This window comes from Patella vulgata, chromosome 9, assembly GCF_932274485.2.
Source record: "Patella vulgata chromosome 9, xgPatVulg1.2, whole genome shotgun sequence".
Classification (NCBI taxonomy): domain Eukaryota; kingdom Metazoa; phylum Mollusca; class Gastropoda; family Patellidae; genus Patella; species Patella vulgata.
The window spans coordinates 33804248-33826440 of NC_065887.2; the positions used below are offsets into that span (position 1 = coordinate 33804248).

At 31.6% G+C, this 22193-nt stretch overlaps 1 protein-coding gene across 3 annotated transcripts in view; it reads right to left on the minus strand.

Moving 5' to 3' along the window:
• The window catches only part of LOC126832716 (neurabin-1), a 59006-nt gene that overhangs the window by 26146 nt on the left and 10667 nt on the right, over positions 1-22193 (minus strand). For 2 of the 3 annotated variants that reach the window (XM_050563584.2, XM_050563583.2), the window contains exons 3-7: positions 6379-6494; positions 5684-5820; positions 3860-3992; positions 2960-3080; positions 1279-1383 (exon numbers count right to left, since the gene is read on the minus strand). In XM_050563584.2, the coding sequence (XP_050419541.1) occupies positions 1279-1383; positions 2960-3080; positions 3860-3992; positions 5684-5820; positions 6379-6494 (612 nt within the window). Of the gene's footprint in view, positions 1-1278; positions 1384-2959; positions 3081-3859; positions 3993-5683; positions 5821-6378; positions 6495-8069; positions 8199-22193 lie in introns of those variants that run through there. The other variant, XM_050563585.2, reaches the window with a different exon arrangement.

A 22193-nucleotide genomic window follows, 5' to 3' on the forward strand; every position in this document is an offset into this window, starting at 1 on the left:
CCTGACAATACACCATAAAAGTCACAATTTGTTTTCAACTTTTATTTTAACAATTCCAAATAAGTAGTTATAGTAGTAGTTTTTATAAACAAAATGTTATAGTAACTCTTTCTGAGTATATAACTGTACGTTTGGTAAATGTTAATATAAATCTATTCAGTTTTCTGTTGCAAAAAAAACCTCAGCAGCTGTGTTAACAAATCAAAATGAAGTGAAGTAATCACTACTGTAAACTAAAACCTTTAGTCTTTATGAAGATGCATGTATTAATCAACTGTTTGAAAATATCTGATTATTCATATATACAGAATTGCGTATTATTCACAAACGATTTGGGAATTTGAATATCCGATTATTCACACACAGAGAATTTCAATATCAGATTATTTACATAGAATAGAATCAAATTATAATTTGGATTTCCGATCATTCACACAGAATCAAATTATTATTTGTGAATTTCAATAATGAAATAATATTAGCTACATTTGGTTGATAAACTAACTTCATCATCTCCATTTTCCAAAAAAATTGGAATGACCTGTATGTTTAACCCTTCCCTAGAATCTTGTGTGTTGGACATATTTATTACAATGTTAATGTTATTGGTTAAAAATAAAATTAATTCATAGATTGAAGCTATGATGATCCATGACGGCATGACAAGAAAGAAAATTGGAACATCCGGGGAGTTGAGCACTGACTAGATTGACCAGCCTTGAATATGTTAGCCTATTGGACAGTGTGATTGTACGTGTTTCCAATAAACGTAATTGTCTAAATATGAAAATATCAGCTAAAATATACTTTTGATTGATATTGGTTTGTATGATTACAAAAATAAGCAACTAAAATTGTAAAAAAAACAAACACTTGAACATATAAAAAATTATTCCAGCTGAACCCGAGTACGATTAGTTATAATATATTATGAGAAAAGAGACTGGATGATCAGTTATAACAGTTGCCTAGCATCTTCCTTCACACCGGAAATGAACTTGTCAAAGTTACTATCGATGAATGTTATTGATTTAAAATAACGTCTATTCTCCCGATAATCAGTAGTCTGGCGATTATTAGATTTATCGTGATAACTGAACAAATCTCCCGATATACCGGGGATGGCGATTATCTGATTTTGGGCCGATACAATATTATAATGTAAAAAATAATCGCGATTAAGCGGCATTCCCGGGGTATCGCTGCAACCATAATTTCTACTGTAAGTTAAAATGAAATAAATAATAGCAGTATGAAGTGAAACCACTAAAATATTACTTGACTGTTCCGTTAGTGTTGCGTAAAACTGATGCTGCATAGGCCTGTGTAACCCCGACTAGACTTTTACCATCTACTTCTATTATTTGATCATTTACTGCGATTCTGCAAAATGAAAAATAACTTTGAAACAATCATTCTAAATTGTCAATGTACAGACCAGGCCTTGAAATGAGTTTGTCATCTTTCAAATTTATGAATCAACCAGAGTTCTTTGCTCTATAATGTAGCTTCAAGTTGCAGACATTGATATACACTAACATTGGTAATCTCCAACTGATGTCATCATCAGTGGCGGATTAAGCTCCACCAAGGCCTGAGGCGGCAGTTGCTGGAGGGCCTATTTAGTTTTTAAAGTTAGAGCCAAGGTAGTTTATAAACGTAATGTAACTTTATATGCCCATAAATAACGTCACGTGGATACAATATATTAAGCAAGACATAACCGAAAACTTACAAGGATTTAATGTACATTGTAGCTTCTTTAAGTGGCATTTAGTACATTGTAGGCCTACGTTTAAAAAATAAGATCAGATCTCCAAACAATAGGGCCTATTTAAAATGGCGTGGGCCTAATTAATTTCGGGTCAGGGCCTATGTTGATTCCCGTTGGGCCTAAACCCCACCCCCCTAACATTCATTGTCTATGCGTTTTTAATCGTGTCAGACAAAATCTTTGGGCCTGAGGCTGCAGCCTCATCAGCCTCACTGATAATCCGCTACTGGTCATCATTAGTAGCAGGGTCGTAAAAATCCACTAGGCTGACACCTAGGGATATAGATAAATAAAGTGTAAAATATCCCATTTTTATTTCTCCAATCCATGCTAATACACACTAGTTTAATTTTTCTGTTTAACAAACTGCTGCGCGACTAAAATGGCACTTGCACACAACCTCTCATTGCTTTCTACATCGCTAACTACATGTAGAAGAGTTCTTTTTAGCAGGAAACACTAGTCAAGTGGGCAAATATTATAGAAATATTGACATCAATTTGAATACTGTACTGGAATTAAATATGAATAACAGCGAGGTTCACATATTTTTTTTTTGTATTCAGATTAGAGTGCATATACCGTATGCTATATTAATTAGTATACATGTAACATAAAAATATTTGTCTATTAGTATTAGTGAGAATGGAAGCTTTTTGATGATGTTATTTCCTGAAGTTAACAAACGACTTGTTGCGACCTAATTCTGGCCACTATTAACTCCAACCAAAAATGTCCAATGGGTAAAATTATAGCATCCCATCTTTACTCTTCTTCAATTATTCCATTTATCAAGTTTTATTTTACATGTAGGCTAATACTTTGTCCAATTACAGACTATTGGAACTCAATGCCAAGCTAGTGTCTGACAGTAGTGTACTACTAGTGCTAGCTCTGGATAAGTGGATTTAAACTTTTTTTTTATGCCCCTGATTAGTAGTCTTTAATATTTATAATATTCATTCAAATCATGACATACTCCCTTATCTTTTTTATAAAAGTCACAAAGTAAACTATTGATATTAAATAAACTTTTCAGTTGATCTTTTTATTGAATTGTGGATAAAATTAAGAACCATCACAACAGTTTGGAGGTTTAAACACCCTCCTTGTCAGTAAAATGATCAATAAAGAAACAAAATAATTTATCTCAAGTTAATACATGAGACAACATCTGTGTCTTACCTGCCATCTTTTTGTGCAGCTCCACCCTCAGTTAATGTTTTTATAAATATACCTAATTTCTCTAACCCTGCGTCTGCTCCTACACCCATACCTATAATACTTAATCCGAGACCTTCTGGTCCTAAAACAAAACATCAGAAAAATTATTACTATTATCAAAACTCAAAACAAACATGGAAATTCGAGATTAACATACAGTACATCCTTATTTTATTTTTTTTCATTTTTCTAGTGTATTTTTAGGGATAAGTCAAATAAAATCAAGAAGAATGTTATTTAAACTGAAAATGTACCAAAGAACAAGAAGCCAAGAAGCCCCCACTGACAAGTGTTCTGAAACAGATATGACTCTAATCAAATAACAATATTATTGAAGGCACCACAAGTCAAAAGTACATGTATAGCAAAACTATACAGTTATATGGGACAACAATCACTGGTTTATTATACACAAGCACGACGTTTCGATAAGTATTCTCTTATCGTTATCAAGCACAAATAACGATAAGAGAATACTTATCGAAACGTCGTGCTTGTGTATAATAAACCAGTGATTGTTGTCCCATATAACTGTATAGTTTTGTTATGTTTCCAATTGCTAAATGCCACTAAAGGATTATACATGTATAGCATAAGTATCATTATTACTACATGTGTCTAAGACCTGAGAGATAATAAAGACAAGATGGTAGTCTGAAAAAAATTGAAACTCACAAGGGAGGCAACCCCCAAAGCATGATTAAGTCAGCATTTCCCAACCATGCAATCAATTTCCAGTAGTTTTCAATCTTAACAGTCAAGAGCACAAACTACCCATAAAATTGATTAGCATTCTGATCTGTATTTTGAGTACAAGGTTTTGGTGACAGGGGTAGTAACTCTACTTAAAATAATAGTTACCCTTAATTAAATCTACAGGGAAGACGTCCATTTTTTCAACACGCTTTTCAAGTTCATATTCAGCTGAGGCAGCCACTGGATCCACATCCTCATTTCGTCTGTCATAATCTTCAGTGGAGTAAGTGGGAAACATCTGAAATTGATACAACAAATAATAATAAAAAAACATTATAAAACAATATCCATTCTTTAACTTATTTCCTACAGTTTTTTAAAATATGAATGTATTATTAACTTTGTTCAGTTCTAACAAATTAACATTCGAACTATACTAAATCTGTGGATTTGAATTGCTATTTGTAATCCATGGTATAGATACACTCTTAGTTACAATCTGAGGTCTTCCATACTATGGTAATATAAAAAAAACATCTTGAAAACATCATTGATGAAGATAAAACAAGATATTTCATAAAAAATAGAAGAAATCTTGGACCGTTGCCATCATCAGAAGAAATGTATTAAAGTTTATCAAATACATGTATCTTGTAATATTACATAAACTGGGAGTAAAAGCTTTAATTATCAAAGCATTAAGGATACTCTGATAGTGATTGTTTTTCTTTAGGCAAAATGTTTCCGATATTATCAACATCTCTACATGATTAAGACACTTCAAGAAAACGTTTATTATCACAAAAATTGTGTATTTGACTGTTAGATTTTCAATTTTATTCTAAAAAAAATTTGATTGTAAGTGTTTTTTAAAACTACATGCTATTCATTGACATCAAAAAGAGTCTAACCTGTTAAAGGTACAAAAAAAATTGTAGATTTTTTTTTTTTACTTTCTTTTATAGCTAAAAATTAGGTGATCATACTAATTTCCTTTAATTTAAAATCACATTCAATTAAAACAATTCTTTAGTCCTTGTATACAATTAAAAAGATACATCATCATAATTTTAAACTTCAGTGTATATGAAAACTTGTAAGCTTATACCTAATTTGTATATGAAATACATTTTCGAAGAAAGACATTTTTGTAGTCTAATGTCTAATTAAAACGAAATAAAGAAATGAATTGTGATGCCGAGTACCAATTAATGAGGTGAAAATGAGTAAAACAAGTACAGCTTGTAGAAGCATTCCTCTTTATCCAAGCAAGTGTTAAATTACTTAAAAACTACCAGTAGAGCAGGAAGATACGTCACCACAGGCACTTCAAAATTACAAGTACTAAAAATAACTCTGTCAATTTTAACAGATGAATGAATGAAAGATTTATAACCAAGTTACACATGTATGTTTGTTTATTGCCATTTTAAATTGATTCTCTCAAGACTTTTAACTACAAATACAGCACCTAAACCGATTTTCTGATTTTATAACCTCACAGAGTATTAACCATAACTGAACTAAAACCTTAAAGATACATTCCTGACAGCATAATTAGGACACTGAACCTGGTAATCTTATTGATAATAGAGTGCTGTAGTTCTGGAGCTGTCAGAACACTAGAGTCTCAACTTGTCTAACATGTAATTCAAGTCCACATTTGTAACAAAAGCAGACAAAAATTAATGCTCAATATAACACTTACACAGTGACAGTTGTGCAAGATTTTTATTGACATATTTTTACGACAAAATATCAAAAGCTTATTTTACACGGATGGGGCAAGTTCTGTACAATTAAATATTTGTGTCTACTTGTTTACTAATTTTTGTTTAATATTTGGCTCACTGTGTGGACAGTGGAACCCCAATGAGCCCTGACGCAAATTGTCAGATCTATATGGATTTGAGGCCACAGAAAGTATAAACAAATAAATGAAACTTAAATCTGTCTATCTTGGGCTGTATTGTTCTATCATCAACCTACCTTTATTGGATGACGACTGAATCGTATTTTTGTTGCTTTTCTATATTCTATTTCCTCTTCACTGCTATCCTCATCTGTACTTGATAATCCTTTTATTTCTAGAAAATTATCTTGAGCTACGTAAGGTATAACATCGCCTTAAAACAAACGAGACAAATTAAAATAATTCTGCTTAAGACTTTAAAACTTAGAACAGTCTGATACGGTTCCATCTAAGGACTACCACAACAATACCAGGAAGTCTGAAAACACTTTATTCAGCTTCTCATTTCAACAGAACATATCCCAATTATATCAATGTCAAAAGTATGTCTTATCTTATTGTACACGGAGATAATTATTTCAATTGGGCATGTCAGCGTACAAAAAAAATCTGTATAAAGAATGAGGTGGCTTGTATGAAAAAGATACTTTAATCATTTATAATTCAATATATCTTACCCAAGATGCGTACAATTTTATAAGATGGTAGCATCAACAGTGTAATATAAACTTCAAATGACCCTACGTAAAGTTACAGAATTTATCGATTTGATTAGATTTGAACACAATATGTTTTGTAGCACAAAGGTAATCTTGTCTTGCAATCTTGCATGGTCTTGCATGTTTTGTTTTTTTTTTGTTTTTTTTTTTTAGCTTACTTGACCTTTCTGCCATGTTTCCAAATGGAGTACATAAAGTTACATGTAACTTACTGTCTGCTTCAAGTGGAAGAGGTAAATCAGGATCCTCATGGCCATCTCCTTGTTCTCTTTTAGAAAATATATCAGCTTCACCTTCCTCTCTTCGTTCAAATAAATTAGGTTGAGCACTAAAAAATAAAATCAAAAATTTTTTTTTTTAACAAAAAGTCTAGGTACATTACTTTCACAAATTGTCATCTAAATAATAGTACAAAGCAATAGTTTTAAAACAATAAAAATTTGAATCACTAAAACTACTTTATTTTTAATAATTTGATGCAGCAGCTGGTGCAAATTCCTCTTTTGATAATAAATGGGCCAGTCCTTATATAATGTAATATGTGCAATTACTAGATAAGCAATATCTTAGGAAGGGTCCATTATTCATAAAAAGTGTAGAATACAACTTACATGCACATCCAGATTATACATAATGTATTTTTGACAAAAAACTTGATAATTTCATTTTAAAGGGCCAATCCGGATAATATTTTGGAGAATAAAACTTCTAAATTTTGTATTAAAATCTCTTAAAATCCTATATCTCAGGGCCGAGCAACTAACTAAATGTATGTGATATGTTTTCAAACAACTTAAACCCGTCAGTCGTCATCTGGAAATGGAGACCGGTGTCCTAAGTTGTATTATGGGATGTCTGGAAAAATCAGACTTTTATTTTATAATAATAATAATGTGTAGGTGAAATGTACCTTTCGTTATCAAGTACATGGCACAAGTCATTCACTGTATAGACCTCTAAAGGACCCGGAATCGATTATCAGGTCACCCAACGAAACAATTGACCCGAAATCTTAAAAGGGTTACATGTCCGGGTAAGCAGTTTTGACATTCACGTCCAAACGACTCAATATTTTGAGCTGAAAGTTTGAGACAAGGTAAATACACCATTCCTCTATATTTGGGCGCTTAAATTTCATATTTTCTCAGACTTTTATTTTTGAGACTCTGTTCAAATCGGGATAGTCCCTTTAAATAATATTTGAGAGAGATTCAATATTTTCTTGAACAACGTACAGAATCATAGTGAACGCTAAATTTAAAGGTGCTAAACCTCTTTGATTTAGGTCCAACAACATTACTGAATTAAGTTCATCTGATGTGTTTTTCGCTCAGCAAGTTTGATACATTTGTTTTTCCAAGATTAAAGTGAAGTCTATTTGTTTACTACTTTAACTTAATTTTTGGCTAACTATCTTGTCAATGATTAAATAAAATCAGTATTAGCAGTAGTCTCAATACTGACTTTTGATCTCTTACTCTTAATATTTCAAAATTAATTATATTTCTTTTTTTCATTAGAGTGATGATGCCCCTTTAATATGATTATTTTGATTTTATTAAGTAGATAAATGTTGATAATGTTTTAGAAATCATCTAGACAGTAGACAGGACGGTGTCTTCTATTATCAGGTTTATTCTACATGCTCTGTTTACATTTAAATTCTGTCTTCATTAGCCCAGTCGAAGCAGAATAGTAGGACGTTAAATCCAATTTCATTTACATTGAAATTACTTAAAATTAAAGTAAATGTTTATTTTGAAACAAAATGATTACAAACATTTTTCTGAAAGTTATAAATTTCCTGAAGGTATAAAACTGTAAACATTGTAAATTTATCTGAAATAAATGTAAATGTAACATTATATCAAGTACAAAAACTCAGGTTTATCAATTGACTTACATTTGCATCTGTAGAAGTAGTTTAGCTTTTATACTGGCAACCGTTTTATGTGTTGGTTTATCAATAACTAACATACTGACAGACATCGTGTTTGATAACTTGTTAATTTACACTTTAAATAAAATATACACAATTTACATCACTGTTTTAACATATCTAACCATGCAAACACAGATGTTAATACATATCTACAGTATAACTAAAACACAAAGGTATAATCTAAAGTATTTCACTTAAAACTTTTAGCAATTCACAAACTTTAAAATATGTAGTTAATTCACCATTTACAGTTCATGGTTTAAGTATAAAAGGATAGTTCGTTGTAACCATGAATCAAATTAACTTAACTTGCTTTTATTCCTTACATATATTTCTTCAAGCTTGTTGCATAATGTTCAAAGTAAATCCTATTCAAAACATTTCCAATAAATTTCCTTTAAGAATTTAAGTAGTTTTGATTCATCGGTTGCTCTTGCAGAGATTACGCATGATTCAATTAATATTTTCATTTGCACCAAATCTTTGAAGTTCAAATTTAAACTGTTAATTTGACACATATGTGTATCATAGCTGTTACAAGTACAAATTTATCCATTCCTCTATCAGGTCATCAAGAACTTATAATAATCATATTTGGAAAACACATCATTAATTTTCACAAAGTTGAAATCAATCCATGGCAACTAATTTAGATTCCAAAAATATCTCCAACGATTTTTTAATTTGAACAGAACTTAAAAATTCTTCCTCACAATTTATTCCCAAATCACAGATTCCACAAACTGCTTTACATCCAGAACTTAACAAAAATCAATATTGATATAAAAAGAAAATTTCCTACCACAGCTTCATTTCAATTGATCCTTCTTCAGAATTTCTGAAGACACATTAATATCATACAACAATAGCGCATCATAAACTTCCTCACAAAATGTATTAAATTTCCTATTCAAATTAATCCAACAATGTTTCTTTCTTCATAAATGATTTTTGAAATGGAATTCTTTTTACTAAATGTACAGCCTAGTAAAGATTGACTCACTGATCATACATACATGCATAGACAGTTTGTCCACTCAAATTAACCTACTAAACTTCAGTCATTTACATCATAAATTAATTACTTTTATGATCTTTATAGACTAATTATCTTCCTAATTAACATATAATCATAAATTATAAACTCTTTCATCTGTACAAAGAATGTTAGATTGAATCTTGAGGATATACAACATTTAAGTTAAAGAAAGATTTCTGGAGCAAATAAACAAAACAAAACTAAACTTCAACCTTCACAGACTTTAAGAAGAACACATGAAAAGTACTATTTTTTATCAGAAAAACTTATAAGGGTCATCAAAAAGTCTCAATGCTGCAGACAGCCAATAACCATTTTCCCTACTGGAATTAAAATATGGCTTAAGAATCCGCAATGGTTTTGGGTTTTTTTTTTTAGATAGCACTCGAAACCATTAAACAATGTACATGTATCATTGAGGTGGAGGCTGACGATTTTATCCTTAAAAAACTTACAAAAAAACGCTAAATGTAGTATAAATTTTAAAGACGCTCAGTATTTTCAAATTAAAAATATCAGAGATTACAAATTCAGAATGAAGTTACAAGTTATAATTCATTTATTCCCAATTTAAACATACATTATGCAAGAGCTAAATCTGCCTATTTCTTTAGAATTGAAATGTTATATACACTATTCATTAGACATTTATTAACATGAAAAGACCATAATCAACTTTCGATGCCATCTTATGCATCTGATTTTCATTGGATTTCAATTTGATCTGCTGTTCAAAGCCTGTTGATGATTAAATGCAAAAATGGATAATCGAGGCTTTGTAAAACTTTGTTAATTATTGTGACAGCGGTAAGAATCACAATCGAGGCTACAGTGATTTTAAAATAAGGTTTTCTCGGCTTAGAGTGAGGCAATTTGACTGAAATTTTCAGTATAGTTTTTTACTATTATAGTGAGAAAGGTCAGCTCTTTATCTAATTTTCCATAACGCTGTTTTAAGCCTAAACATTTTGAAACATGTAACCTATCTAAGTAAGATACAATATCTGAAATACATAATTCACAAATATTGTCATAATGTAATGTTAGTACTTCTATTCATTCCCAAATTTACCTATAAGAAATATATACAAATATTTTAAATTTTTGATATTTTTGTGACTGAAATGAAATGGGGTTTAACATCCTACTTTTCTTCACTGACAAGTGTGCTATGGGAAAACTTTGCCTAAACAGCAGAACTACGATCCATTCTTATTTTGAATTCCAACTGTCAAGGATTCTTTTACATGAATGCCAAAGTGTACACAGGACCTCAGTTGCTGTCCCATCCGAATGACTAAACTAGACACTGTTCTGTACCACTGACAAGGGGAAACGACTGAATCTGTAAAGGATTTTGATTGTTACAAAATAAGGAAGTACATGTGAGACAACAGTATAAATGACTAACTGTTATAAATGGTTATTTACAGTATATATAAACATGTAGAGATATGTCAATCATCTTATAAATATAGACCATATAAATATAAGATATAATCATAACTATTTCTACTCTCTGTCATGATGTATATTTCATGTATACTGACATGAATCATGACCATATTTGATTGATCTGGTCATATAATTAACAGCAATAAGTGCTAAACATTCTGATCTGATCTATCATGATATTACTCTACAATATTTGCTACTAAACTAAACAACTCAATTTATATTCCAATAAATACTATCATAATATATAAAGGAGAGAAAGGTCATTTTGGGTCTAAAACATGGTTCAAATTTATTTCAATAATTCACCTACTCCTTGTTACATACATGTACAAGTGGGGAACTAAATCCACGCCACTCAATTCAATGACAGACCTTTTGATGCAACCTGCACACTTCAACCATTCGATCCACTCCCCCTCATCATAAAGGAGAAAGGTGTTAAATGATAAACAAGCGACCTATAAGGCTGATGTCCTGCGACGCAATCGAAAAATAAATAGATTACACTCATTAATAAATTGCAAATTTATATTTTTTTTTATAAAGCATCAACCACACTGAATAGCTTACAAACCTGCTTAATCTGACTGAGCAGTATATGTTCATTATCAAACTTAGTCAAGGTATAGATGTAATGAAACTACACACTCTGTTTTATTCTTTCACCCAATTAGAAATCTGAATCACTATTTTCCAAGCCTGGCATCAAAATAATCATATTATTTACAATGTATCTATGCTTAGCAGAAAATACTCTTCCTAGATGTCCAAAAGCTTTCAGACCTACAGGTAATGACTGTTATTACAAAATCATGCCATAATTTAAAAAATATCCAATGAAAAATCCTGACTCATTGGTTTCCTATAAATAAAGAATCACACGTTTGGATAATCCTTGTACAATGTACATGTAAGTCAAAATATAAACATGAAAAATTACAAAATACATACAAGACAACACAAAGAACTGGCTTAAACATATGTAATACAGTTAATTATAATAAACATGTTCTGTTATTATATCATGTCTTTGTTCCAAGTCCCTTGTTTGTGATCAGGTCCCTTTCTATTTCCCCACCTGTTGTCATCCCAATATCATTTGCATAACAAAAACCTTATTTAAATTTAAATAACTTCTCATGGAAATCCAGCAGAATGACTGTTGATTTCATTGGGGAAATTTCATTGTGTAAAGAACATGATACATGTATATTGATTGATTGAAATTAACAGCAATCAATAGCTGCCTCTACTAATCTACAAAATATTAATCTGTTCATAACGTAGTTTTTAACAAAATGTGACTAAATAATGAGGACTGAGAATTTACATGTTAGTTCAATACAATAATAGAACAATTGAAATTCCAGAATAAACAAGAATGGCACATGTATGAGTTTGTTCAACAAACATTATGCACACCTTGTCTTTTGCACAACACCTGTTACTTGTTAATACATGTACTTTGAAATGATACAATTTTTATATACAATTCTATAAAACAAATCTAAATTTGAGAAACCTGTCGCGTAAATTAAATTAATTTCAACAAATGTATTCCCACTGATGAGATCTCTTTTCAGAATTCCTCTTACTGTATTTTATTTATATTTCAGTGTCGTCAATATAAATGTTTTACTCCTATTTTGTCAGGTTTACAAAAATACATACATGTATAGACTGAGCAGCCTGTGTAATTTTCGTGTACATAATAACCTACACAACAACTTAAGAAGAGTACATGTATGTTCTTTGTTTTAATTGTTTTACGTTAACCAGCGGCTGCCAGGCAGGATACGCCCACATTTTTGAGAGATGGATAGAGAACAAGCTAAAAAGAAAGTGATTTTTCCTACAATCAAGGGCCATAATTCAGGAAATTACAATTCGATATGCGCAAATATCAAAAGGAACCGATATCTTTGGGTTATAAACTTACATTTCAAGTTTCAACAAAATCGGATAAAAATTGTGACCTCTAATTGTTTTACGTTAACCAGCGGCTGCCAGGCAGGATACGCCCACATTTTCGAGAGATGGATAGAGAACAAGCTAAAAAGAAAGTGATTTTTTCTACAATCAAGGGCCATAATTCAGGAAATTACAATTCGATATGCGCAAATATCAAAAGGAACCGATATCTTTGGGTTATAAACTTACATTTCAAGTTTCAACAAAATCGGATAAAAATTGTGACCTCTAATTGTTTTACGTTAACCAGCGGCTGCCAGGCAGGATACGCCCACATTTTCGAGAGATGGATAGAGAACAAGCTAAAAAGAAAGTGATTTTTCCTACAATCAAGGGCCATAATTCAGGAAATTACAATTCGATATGAGCAAATATCAAAAGGAACCGAAATCTTTGGGTTATAAACTTACATTTCAAGTTTCAACAAAATCGGATAAAAATTGTGACCTCTATAGGGTCCACAACCTTGATATACCATATTCTTACGCTATTCGAGACCGAACGGCGGCCATTTTGTCTGTGAATTTTGATACAATATTACAGGTTTTTAAATCGGATAGAAATTATGACTTCTATAGGGTCCACAAGCTAAAAACGCAATTTTTCCTACAATCAGGGGTCATAATACAGGAAGTTATGGTCCGATATGCGCGAATATCGAAAGGAATCGAGATCTTTGGGTTATAAACTTACATTTCAAGTTTCAACAAAATCGGATAAAATTGTGACCTGTATAGGGTCCATAAGCTAAAAACATGATTTTTCGTACAAACAGGGGCCATAATCCATGAAGTTTCGATCCGATACATGCCAACATCGAAAGCAGCCCAGATCTTTTGGAGATAAACCTATATTTCAAGTTTCGTCAAAATCGGATAAGAATTGTGACCTCTAGAGTGTCCACAAACAAATTGTGGACGGACGGACGGACAGGGGCGACAGCATAATACGTCCACATGAAAATGTGGGCGTATAAAAACAGATATCAAATAATGCACTCATATCCTTACCTATAAAACTACTAAATAACTCTTTTTTTTTTCAATTTTTCTCAAACAACAAAAGATAAAAAAAATTTCATCATATGGGCATTAAAGTTTTTAAAATTTGTAAAAAAAATTCTTAGTACTACTTCATAATGTACATGTACTCAGTACCTGTACATTACGAAAACACAAAACATTTTTTTTAAAGATAAATTGATGATGGTCTAGATTGTAATAATGATGCTATCTGTTTTAAAGGCACAACAACACAATGTAAAGATGGCTGTTGTTATGCTACACAACTGCATATAAAAAGACCTTCATGTACAATGATCCGATTCTATGAAAGGTAGTTCAATTATTATTACTATATTTGCCCAAGAACGATAAAGAGTGTGGTTTAAGAAACAAAATGGGTCCTTATTCACCAAACCAATGAAAAGAGACATGTATTTCCTTAGGAGCAATTTTTTAAATGGCTTTCATTTTACTGTTTGACAAATAGAAATATTATTGTTATTTTATTCATTACTACAGGCTGAATTAAACATCTCAGCTCTGTCATAGTATTTTTCCTGGTTGTTCAATACATAATACATTCAGAGAAAAATAACGTTTGGGGTTCGGATGTGACCAAATCACCGAAAAATTTAATTGATGTATAAGAATAGAACTAAAATGTACTAGTAACTACTTAGTTTTAATTGCTCTAAAATAGTATACTTCCTTCCGTTATAATTCAAGTTGAAAGTTAAAGACACATCAAACTTTACCCAGTAAAAAAAAATCTTAAATTCTATTATTGGTCAAAATGAGTGTCGATTAGTTTAATGTGACCAGTATTATTTTTACCATTTCAAGAGCTCCATGTATAACCATGCTAATTTCTTATGATTTAATCATGTATAAAACTTCTAACGAAATTAACATTTATTTGAGCTAAATCAGTTCAGGATAGACTGAGAGCAAAATGGATGTTTGCACAAAAGTATCCCACCATATTGATAGATTATCTGAATTTTAATTTGCTTAACCTTGTGCTAAAACAACTGTTCATGGTATGGCTTTAAAATTACATATGGTCATCACCTAGACAGTGAATTTGTAAAAAGTGCAAAGCTTTCTAAAATCTCCTCCACCCTCTTCTTTATGTCCATTTTTCTGTTGATTTTGCCTGACACACAACTTACATGTACATCCTCATGATGTTAGACCTTTGTAATGGCATCCATATATATCCTGAGTTAGTAGGTATAATGTCTCTTTAAAAGTTGACATAATGTTTTGGTCAGTACATGTGTGTGTGTATACATACATGTAGTTTAATTTCTAATCAACTGAAAATAATGTTCATCATTTACATGTACAAGGAAAACAGATTGTCTACAAATATACACTGATATTGTCAATGGTATGAGAGCTGACTGAAAAGTTCTAAGCCTGAAAAGGATTTATCAGTTAGGTTTATACCAACTTCTGCCACCAATCATTCAATAAATCGTAGACATACATGTAAGAACTGCAACTGTAGTGTTATCATTGTCTTCGTACCAGACCATTTTGTGAACCTACCCATTGAAATCACCAGAAAAGGATAAAACTGTCTATAGGGCAGTCAGCAAGTACCTACAACTAAAGGACTAACCACAGTGCAGATACATGCTGACATGATCTCCACTTTAGGGATGATGCCCCTTCCTTGGCTGCAAAATTTATGCATGGCTGAGAGAGCCTAATTGGCATCCAGGCCTATGGAACTATTCAGAAAAAATAAAAGGAAACCATCGACTTTGTACAGGTCTTTCACAGATAGGCTTAGAACTTTTCAGCCGGCCCTCGTATAACTACAAATTATGAAAACATGTCAGGGTATGATTACCCTTTCTAGAACAATTAATACCACTTCTTATTTAAAGAGGTCATATAGCTAACAACATTTTACTGCACTGCATTCCGAACCTTAGTACAATCATTTCTTTGTATTAAATTACATGTATGGTCAAATTTATAGTATTCTACTAAAGGCTAAATCTCTCCATAAGATTAAGAGAGTATCTTATTGTCTGGGGGTGAACAATAGTTTATCAGTTCCCCCAGTAGAATATTTATCAAACTGATAATAAAATACTTAAATAAAGCTTACACAATGTATACATGTATGTCTATAAGATTTATAATTCTGTTTGGGCTGACCTAAAAATATTGTAAATTTAAACATCAAAGGAAAAAGCCACTGGTGTAAGAATTATTTATGTTCTAATAATATAATTTCTTTCTAAAATGTGGATGCACATTTGTAGTCGAGTGGTTATGGATCATAATTCTCAATTATAGACCAGTTGTTTAAAAGTTGGTTGGATGTGGGTGGGGGGTGGGGGTCCACCCATGTACATATACATGTACAGTGTGGTACAGAGTGTTAGCAATTATATGTATGGGAAAAAAAAAACCGAAAAAAGAAAAAAAAAACCCTTGACAGTTGGAAAATGAATAATGGTATGGGAAAATGCTGTTGTCTGGGCTATCTTCTCCTACCTAGCATACATGTATAATTTTCCTGCTGTAGCCTATTTTCAAAAGTTTCATCTCCTAACTTACATACATGTATAGAGTTTAAGACCATACACTACCAAAAGTACTTTTACTAGTTAAACAATTATTCAAATATATCAATTGCAATGTAAGTTACATGTACATACCGCACAGATATAATCATTTGAAGTTTACATTGATTTCTATTGATTTTACTCTGCCATTTTTCATAAAACTTTTTAATATGGTACTAACAGATGTTTTTACATCTAAATAAAACATATTTTACTTTTCTGATATACATGTACATGTTGTATTGATTTGTCTATAATTTTAATATTTTAACTTTGAAACAGATTATTTCAGGAAAAAAAGAGATTTCAAAAGTACTTTTAAGTGGTCTTAAATATTTCTTCTGTTTTGGTATTTTGTAAGTGATTCCATGCCGAAATTATGATCATCTAATGTTGAACTATTTATATGGTCTGAACCAATATATTCATCTCAAAAAGAGAATCAACACATCATAAAAACTGATACATTTATTTTGGACACAAACCAAAGAGGTCACATACATACATAAGCCTTTTTGTTTTGAAGGGCTAATCCAATATTGCAAATAAAAGGGGACTCTTAATGATTTATCATTAAATATTTACACAAACAATAAACAATGGGTGTATGTGTAAGTTTTTTTTTTATTATTATTATTATCATCTGGTGAGTAGTGGCCTATATTACAATGTATGTCACACATATTATGCATTCTTCTATACTGATACAAAGCTGATTGAGTCACAAAACACCTTATAAAAATAGTTGAAATTCTTGAATTGCGAAATAAACAGACTAAATTAAGTTCAGGAAGTATTTTACATGTACCCGTTAACTGTATTTACATGTATATATTTATTCAATTAACCTGCATTGTTGGAAATATTAACACATGATGGCATTGTCATTTATTCATGCAAGGTATTACAATGTGGGTGTATGTACATGTACATAGTTTAATAGTTTGAAGCCTACATGTACTCTGGGGGTGAATGTACAAGAAGACGAAGTATGACCCATCTTGGACAAAAATGCCTTTAAAGATTGTAATTTTTTATTCTCATCTTTATGTGTTTTATAAGGGACAAGAATTTCCTTCAACAGAAGTGTTTCTGACTTCAGTAAATATCTCCTTAAAACTGCAGCTGTTAAGAAAATTAATTAAAAATTGTATTTTTCAGTTTTAAAGTTAAAGTGATGACTTTCACAATCTCTCTGACAAGTGTAATATGCTTAGTACATGCACCTTAAAGGAGCTAAATCTCTAATATGTGGGACCTAGAAATTGACATAAATGGGTAGTTATGTCCAGTGAAATACGGCATGAGTCTCAACCAAATGCCAATTTCTAGCGTCTGGTTATTTCAGTCTATTGCGCATGCTCTCCAGATAAGATATGGCGTCACCGTTTGACATGAGTTGTTGAATATGTCTAGCCTTGTTCTTTCTGGTCACTTGTTACAAATGATGCTGAAATGCACTATGGTACACGATTCATATACCAATGGTAAAATGTTTATTTTGTCTTAAATATTGGATTTCAGAAGCCTACCTTTACAACATCAATGTTGATTTGAATTGACAAATAATTCGTGTTTTCAACATGTAAGACTTTGGATGATATTGAGTTAGAGACTTAGCTACTTTAAAAAAGGGTTTACAAAACCTTACCAAGTTTTTAACTGTTAAAATTTAGTGAATGATAACAAATAAGACATCAACGGAAATTGTTCATCTGCCTCTTTATTCTAACAAATGATAAATAATGATGACAAATTATAGAAAAAAATTAGGTGACCCCAAAATTCAAGTGGTACCTTTGTAGGTTGAAATCATGTTTGTCCTGTTTCTACCCTTGTTCCCGAGCCACAGTGTTTCAGGGCATGTGGTGCTGCTTCAAAAACCAGGAGGTCCCAGGGTTCCACCTCAGTGTTGGCCAAGAAAGTTTCTCTGGTATCCTCTTGTCCATAGTACAGGAAGGATTATTGTGAAGGGAACAAATATCTAGTCGTTTTGATGGGTCAAAAAAACAAAGTTCAGTCGTGTACTCATTAATGTGCATGCAAAGAAAATGAAATGAAATGAAATGGGGTTTAATACATGCAAAGGAACCTGTGACAAGTAGAATATGATGAAACACAGCTGTATGAACAAAATTCCCATTTCATTTCATCATCAGAGTGACTGTTATGAACGCAATCTATAATTTCATCAGTTACATCAGGTGAGGTTTGCTATATGCATAAATAAGAACTGATCTCACTCTTTGTTTGAACTTTTTGTATTACCATTATTGAAGTACATATTTAGCACTATTATGTAATTTTTCCTTCAAAAGAAAACAATTTTAAATTCTACCCAGAAAAATTGCTTTATAGTAGGCCACTATGCCCGCCACCAAAATGCAACATACAAGAAAAGTTGATATGGTACAATATAGATGTATAATCCATTTTTTCTTAAATGATTATGTACATGTAATACAAGTAACTTCTTCACACAAATCTAATCCAAGAAAACCACAGAATTATCAAAAGAGTAAAAGAAGTTGATCAAAATATAAATATAACATACTGTAGTGTTTAAAAATAAAATAATTGAAAGAAATGCAAGTACATAATAAACAGTAGGTAGCACCTACCTTTTTATGATACAAATTTAATCCATACAAACACAAATATAAGCATCTTTCTTTAAGCACAAAATAAGGTTGAAACTAAGAATTTTTTTCTTGAAGACAAAATCCATGAAGCAAAGAAATAATATAACAAATTCACAAAAACAGCTGAATAACAATATCAACGACCTCCATTTCTACTTCTGCTAATTTACTACAAGAAAAGCCAGTTTTACAACTAAAATTTCAAACAACGTACAAGAACTCAGAATTTTACTACATCTGTTGTTAGTAGGTAAACTAAAACTGGTTGCACTGCCTTCAATCAATCCCTTCAATCCTCCATTAAACCTCCTGGGTAATTTGATACCTCTGCCTTCTCTTCTTCCACTGGCAGTAGCAGACAGACTTCAGCTTGCAGACTCAGACTGTATAAAAATTTTACAGATTTGAACAGATGTTTTATCAAACAGAAAGATAGACAAAGCTTTATTCTGCTAAATTTAGTTCTCCCGCTGGTTAAACCAGACTAATAAGTCTTTGTCTTCCAGTTGTCTTAAGTAATTAAATTAAGGGTACATTTAGTAGTACAGGTGAAGAAGTGTATCTTGGGACATATTTTAAATAAGTGATAAAAGCATGTTTTGGGTGCCTTTTACAGTTAAGCTGCCAAATTTAGGACAGTTAATATAAATTATTAAAAGTACCTAATGTTTTCAACAACTAGAACATTCTGTCTTTCAAAATGCTGAAAAGATGAATCTTTCAGATGGCTTCTAAAACATGTGAAAATTTCTAAGAAAGTGAAAATGTGAAAAACTTGATAAGAAACTTTCTAAGAAAGTGAATCAAACATGATTTTCAATAAACAAACCAAATGCATCAAAAGAAGAAATTCATTGCAAAATTAATACGATCTGAAAAGAGGATAAATGTGACCTGCTGTATCAGCCTTGATAAAATGACCATTAATTAATTATTCATCCAGAAACTTCCTGAATTTACATAGCAAGACTTTACAATCATCCCCCCTGTTTCCCCTTAAATTGTATGTAAGTTGTGCAGGACACAGGGCCTGATAAGGAGTAGCGTACATGTATATTAGTTTGTACATGTTCATGCTCACAGTCACATTAAAGAACTCTTGGCAGTTGGAATTAGCCTGGTTGGTAAAGAAATGTAGAATGTTAATTTCAAGTTCATATCTAATGCACTAATTTCTTGCTTAATGTAATTCCCAACCTTACCTTAGGCCTAGCCACAAAAAATACAAGTTTTTGAAATACATGTCAACAATCTTGGTAAACAAATGCACATGTAATGTACAAATATTAAATAACTAAATGTGTGTAAGAAATACAAGCTTGGTTTTTACCTCATGTGCTAATAATTAATGGAGGAAAAACACACACAAAAAAGTCAGGTAATAGACAAAACATTTCAGACGTAAATCTTTATAACTTGATGTTTAAATAACGTACAGCATCCATGGGCTACACACTACAAAACAAATACTTTTTTTACAGAAAAACATAACAATGTGCCTGCAAAAAACCCATCACAGAACAAAGCATTCTGAGAGTTTTGCTGAAGTAATACATGTCCCCTATGGACCCTAAAAGGCAAAAGGGCCATACAAGTACATGTAAGTAATTAATTATAAAATTAATGTGAACTTGATCTGTAACTATCTCTACTACATACATGTACATCAGTGTACTAATACAATCCTGGTTCAATCAAATACTTGTAGGTCTACACCAAAGTTTATATCCACCCACCCACAAAAGGGCAATAATTCAGTAGAAAATTGGATGAAACATGAATTTGATCTTCTACTTTTCTCCCAATACAATTTTCTTTTTTAATCAATATGTTTAATTAAAACAATATTTTACATTTTGATTATGCTGAAATGGACCCTTTTTTAAACTGTTGACTCTTGGATAATTTAATTCTGCCTCTTTTTTGTGAAAATTATGTTCAAGGCAAATACATATAATCCAGTGGCACTTCCATTTTGAAAGTAAACATACCCATCACCACTTAGAGTGATGATAACAAGCCATTGTTTTATAAACAAACAATAAACATTGTGATAATTATCTACAAATTGTACTCTAATTAACCAATCTCCATAGAAAACTGTTAACAAGATACTTTGAGTAGAACACATACAGTGCTACATGTATCACTGGGTCTGATTGAATCATAACGTATATTGTTCCCAGACTCAAGTTACTGCAGTGCCATTTTTGCAGATTTAAGATGCTGACATAATAACCAATCAATAAGTGTTAAGCCACTCTGGATGGATTAAGCCACTCTGCTGTATAAGCAACTCCGGGTGGATTATTGTATCACATGTGTACAGGTACATGTAGTGCAAATCATATACATACGGTATGCACATGTACCTGTTCAATGGTAGAAGACTACACATGTACATTGTACATCAGTCCACACCAATCTGATCATCTACGTTCGTCAAGATTTTTATCTAATAAAAAGAAGCGAGTGAGCAAAGTTTTTGTTTTTAATTTAAAATTTCTGAACTAAAACAAAGAAGCAGAGAGTAAAAATACTTTCCATTCAATTCAAAAACTTGATACAGTTCATTAATATCCCATCAATGATCAGATATTTCACCTACAAATAAAGCATATATACAGTACATGTATGCACATGTACAACTTCGAATTAACCTTTTAATAAATCAATAACAAAACAATGGAGGAGACCCATTTGTCGTTTGGTAATGAAACCAAAATCCAAGGGTTTTGAGGGTTCTTGCACTATTCTTTCCTGAAGCAAGTACTAGTGCAAAAATAGGCACGATCTGATGAATTCAGCAACAACTCAACTCGACCAAAGTTTACTATAAAAGCTGATTTCGATTTGCTTGCTGTCCAGATACTAGAGAGCATCACCATCTTACTCTTAGCATTTAATTTATTTTTTGAAATTATGGGGTGTAGTCTAACCGTAAAATATGTACATGCAAGTTTACGTAAATGTACATTTAAGACATTTCGGTCTTTTGAATTGTTGATGAGCAAACCTACAGTTAGTACAGTATGGAGCTTTACGGAAGAAAAGGTATTTATTTATTAGTGGATTCTAAACCAATTGGAAGCCACAGATCATAGTCAATGTTAGGCACAATCAATGGGTTGTCAGGTACATGTACATACATGTAGATGAACCATTACAATTCCTTAAATTTAGTGTTTGCACACATTTCTCATTTTTCTGTGCTTTGGAGGTTGTTTTAAAAATAAATGCCATGTACAACTTCCAAAGAGGCTGACATTTGGTTTAAAATCATTATTTCAAGGTCTGTCTACGCTTGTAGCCCTGAACAAGCATTTTCTATACCTTGTAGATGTACATGTACATGATACATATGTAACGTCTGGATGAGTTGA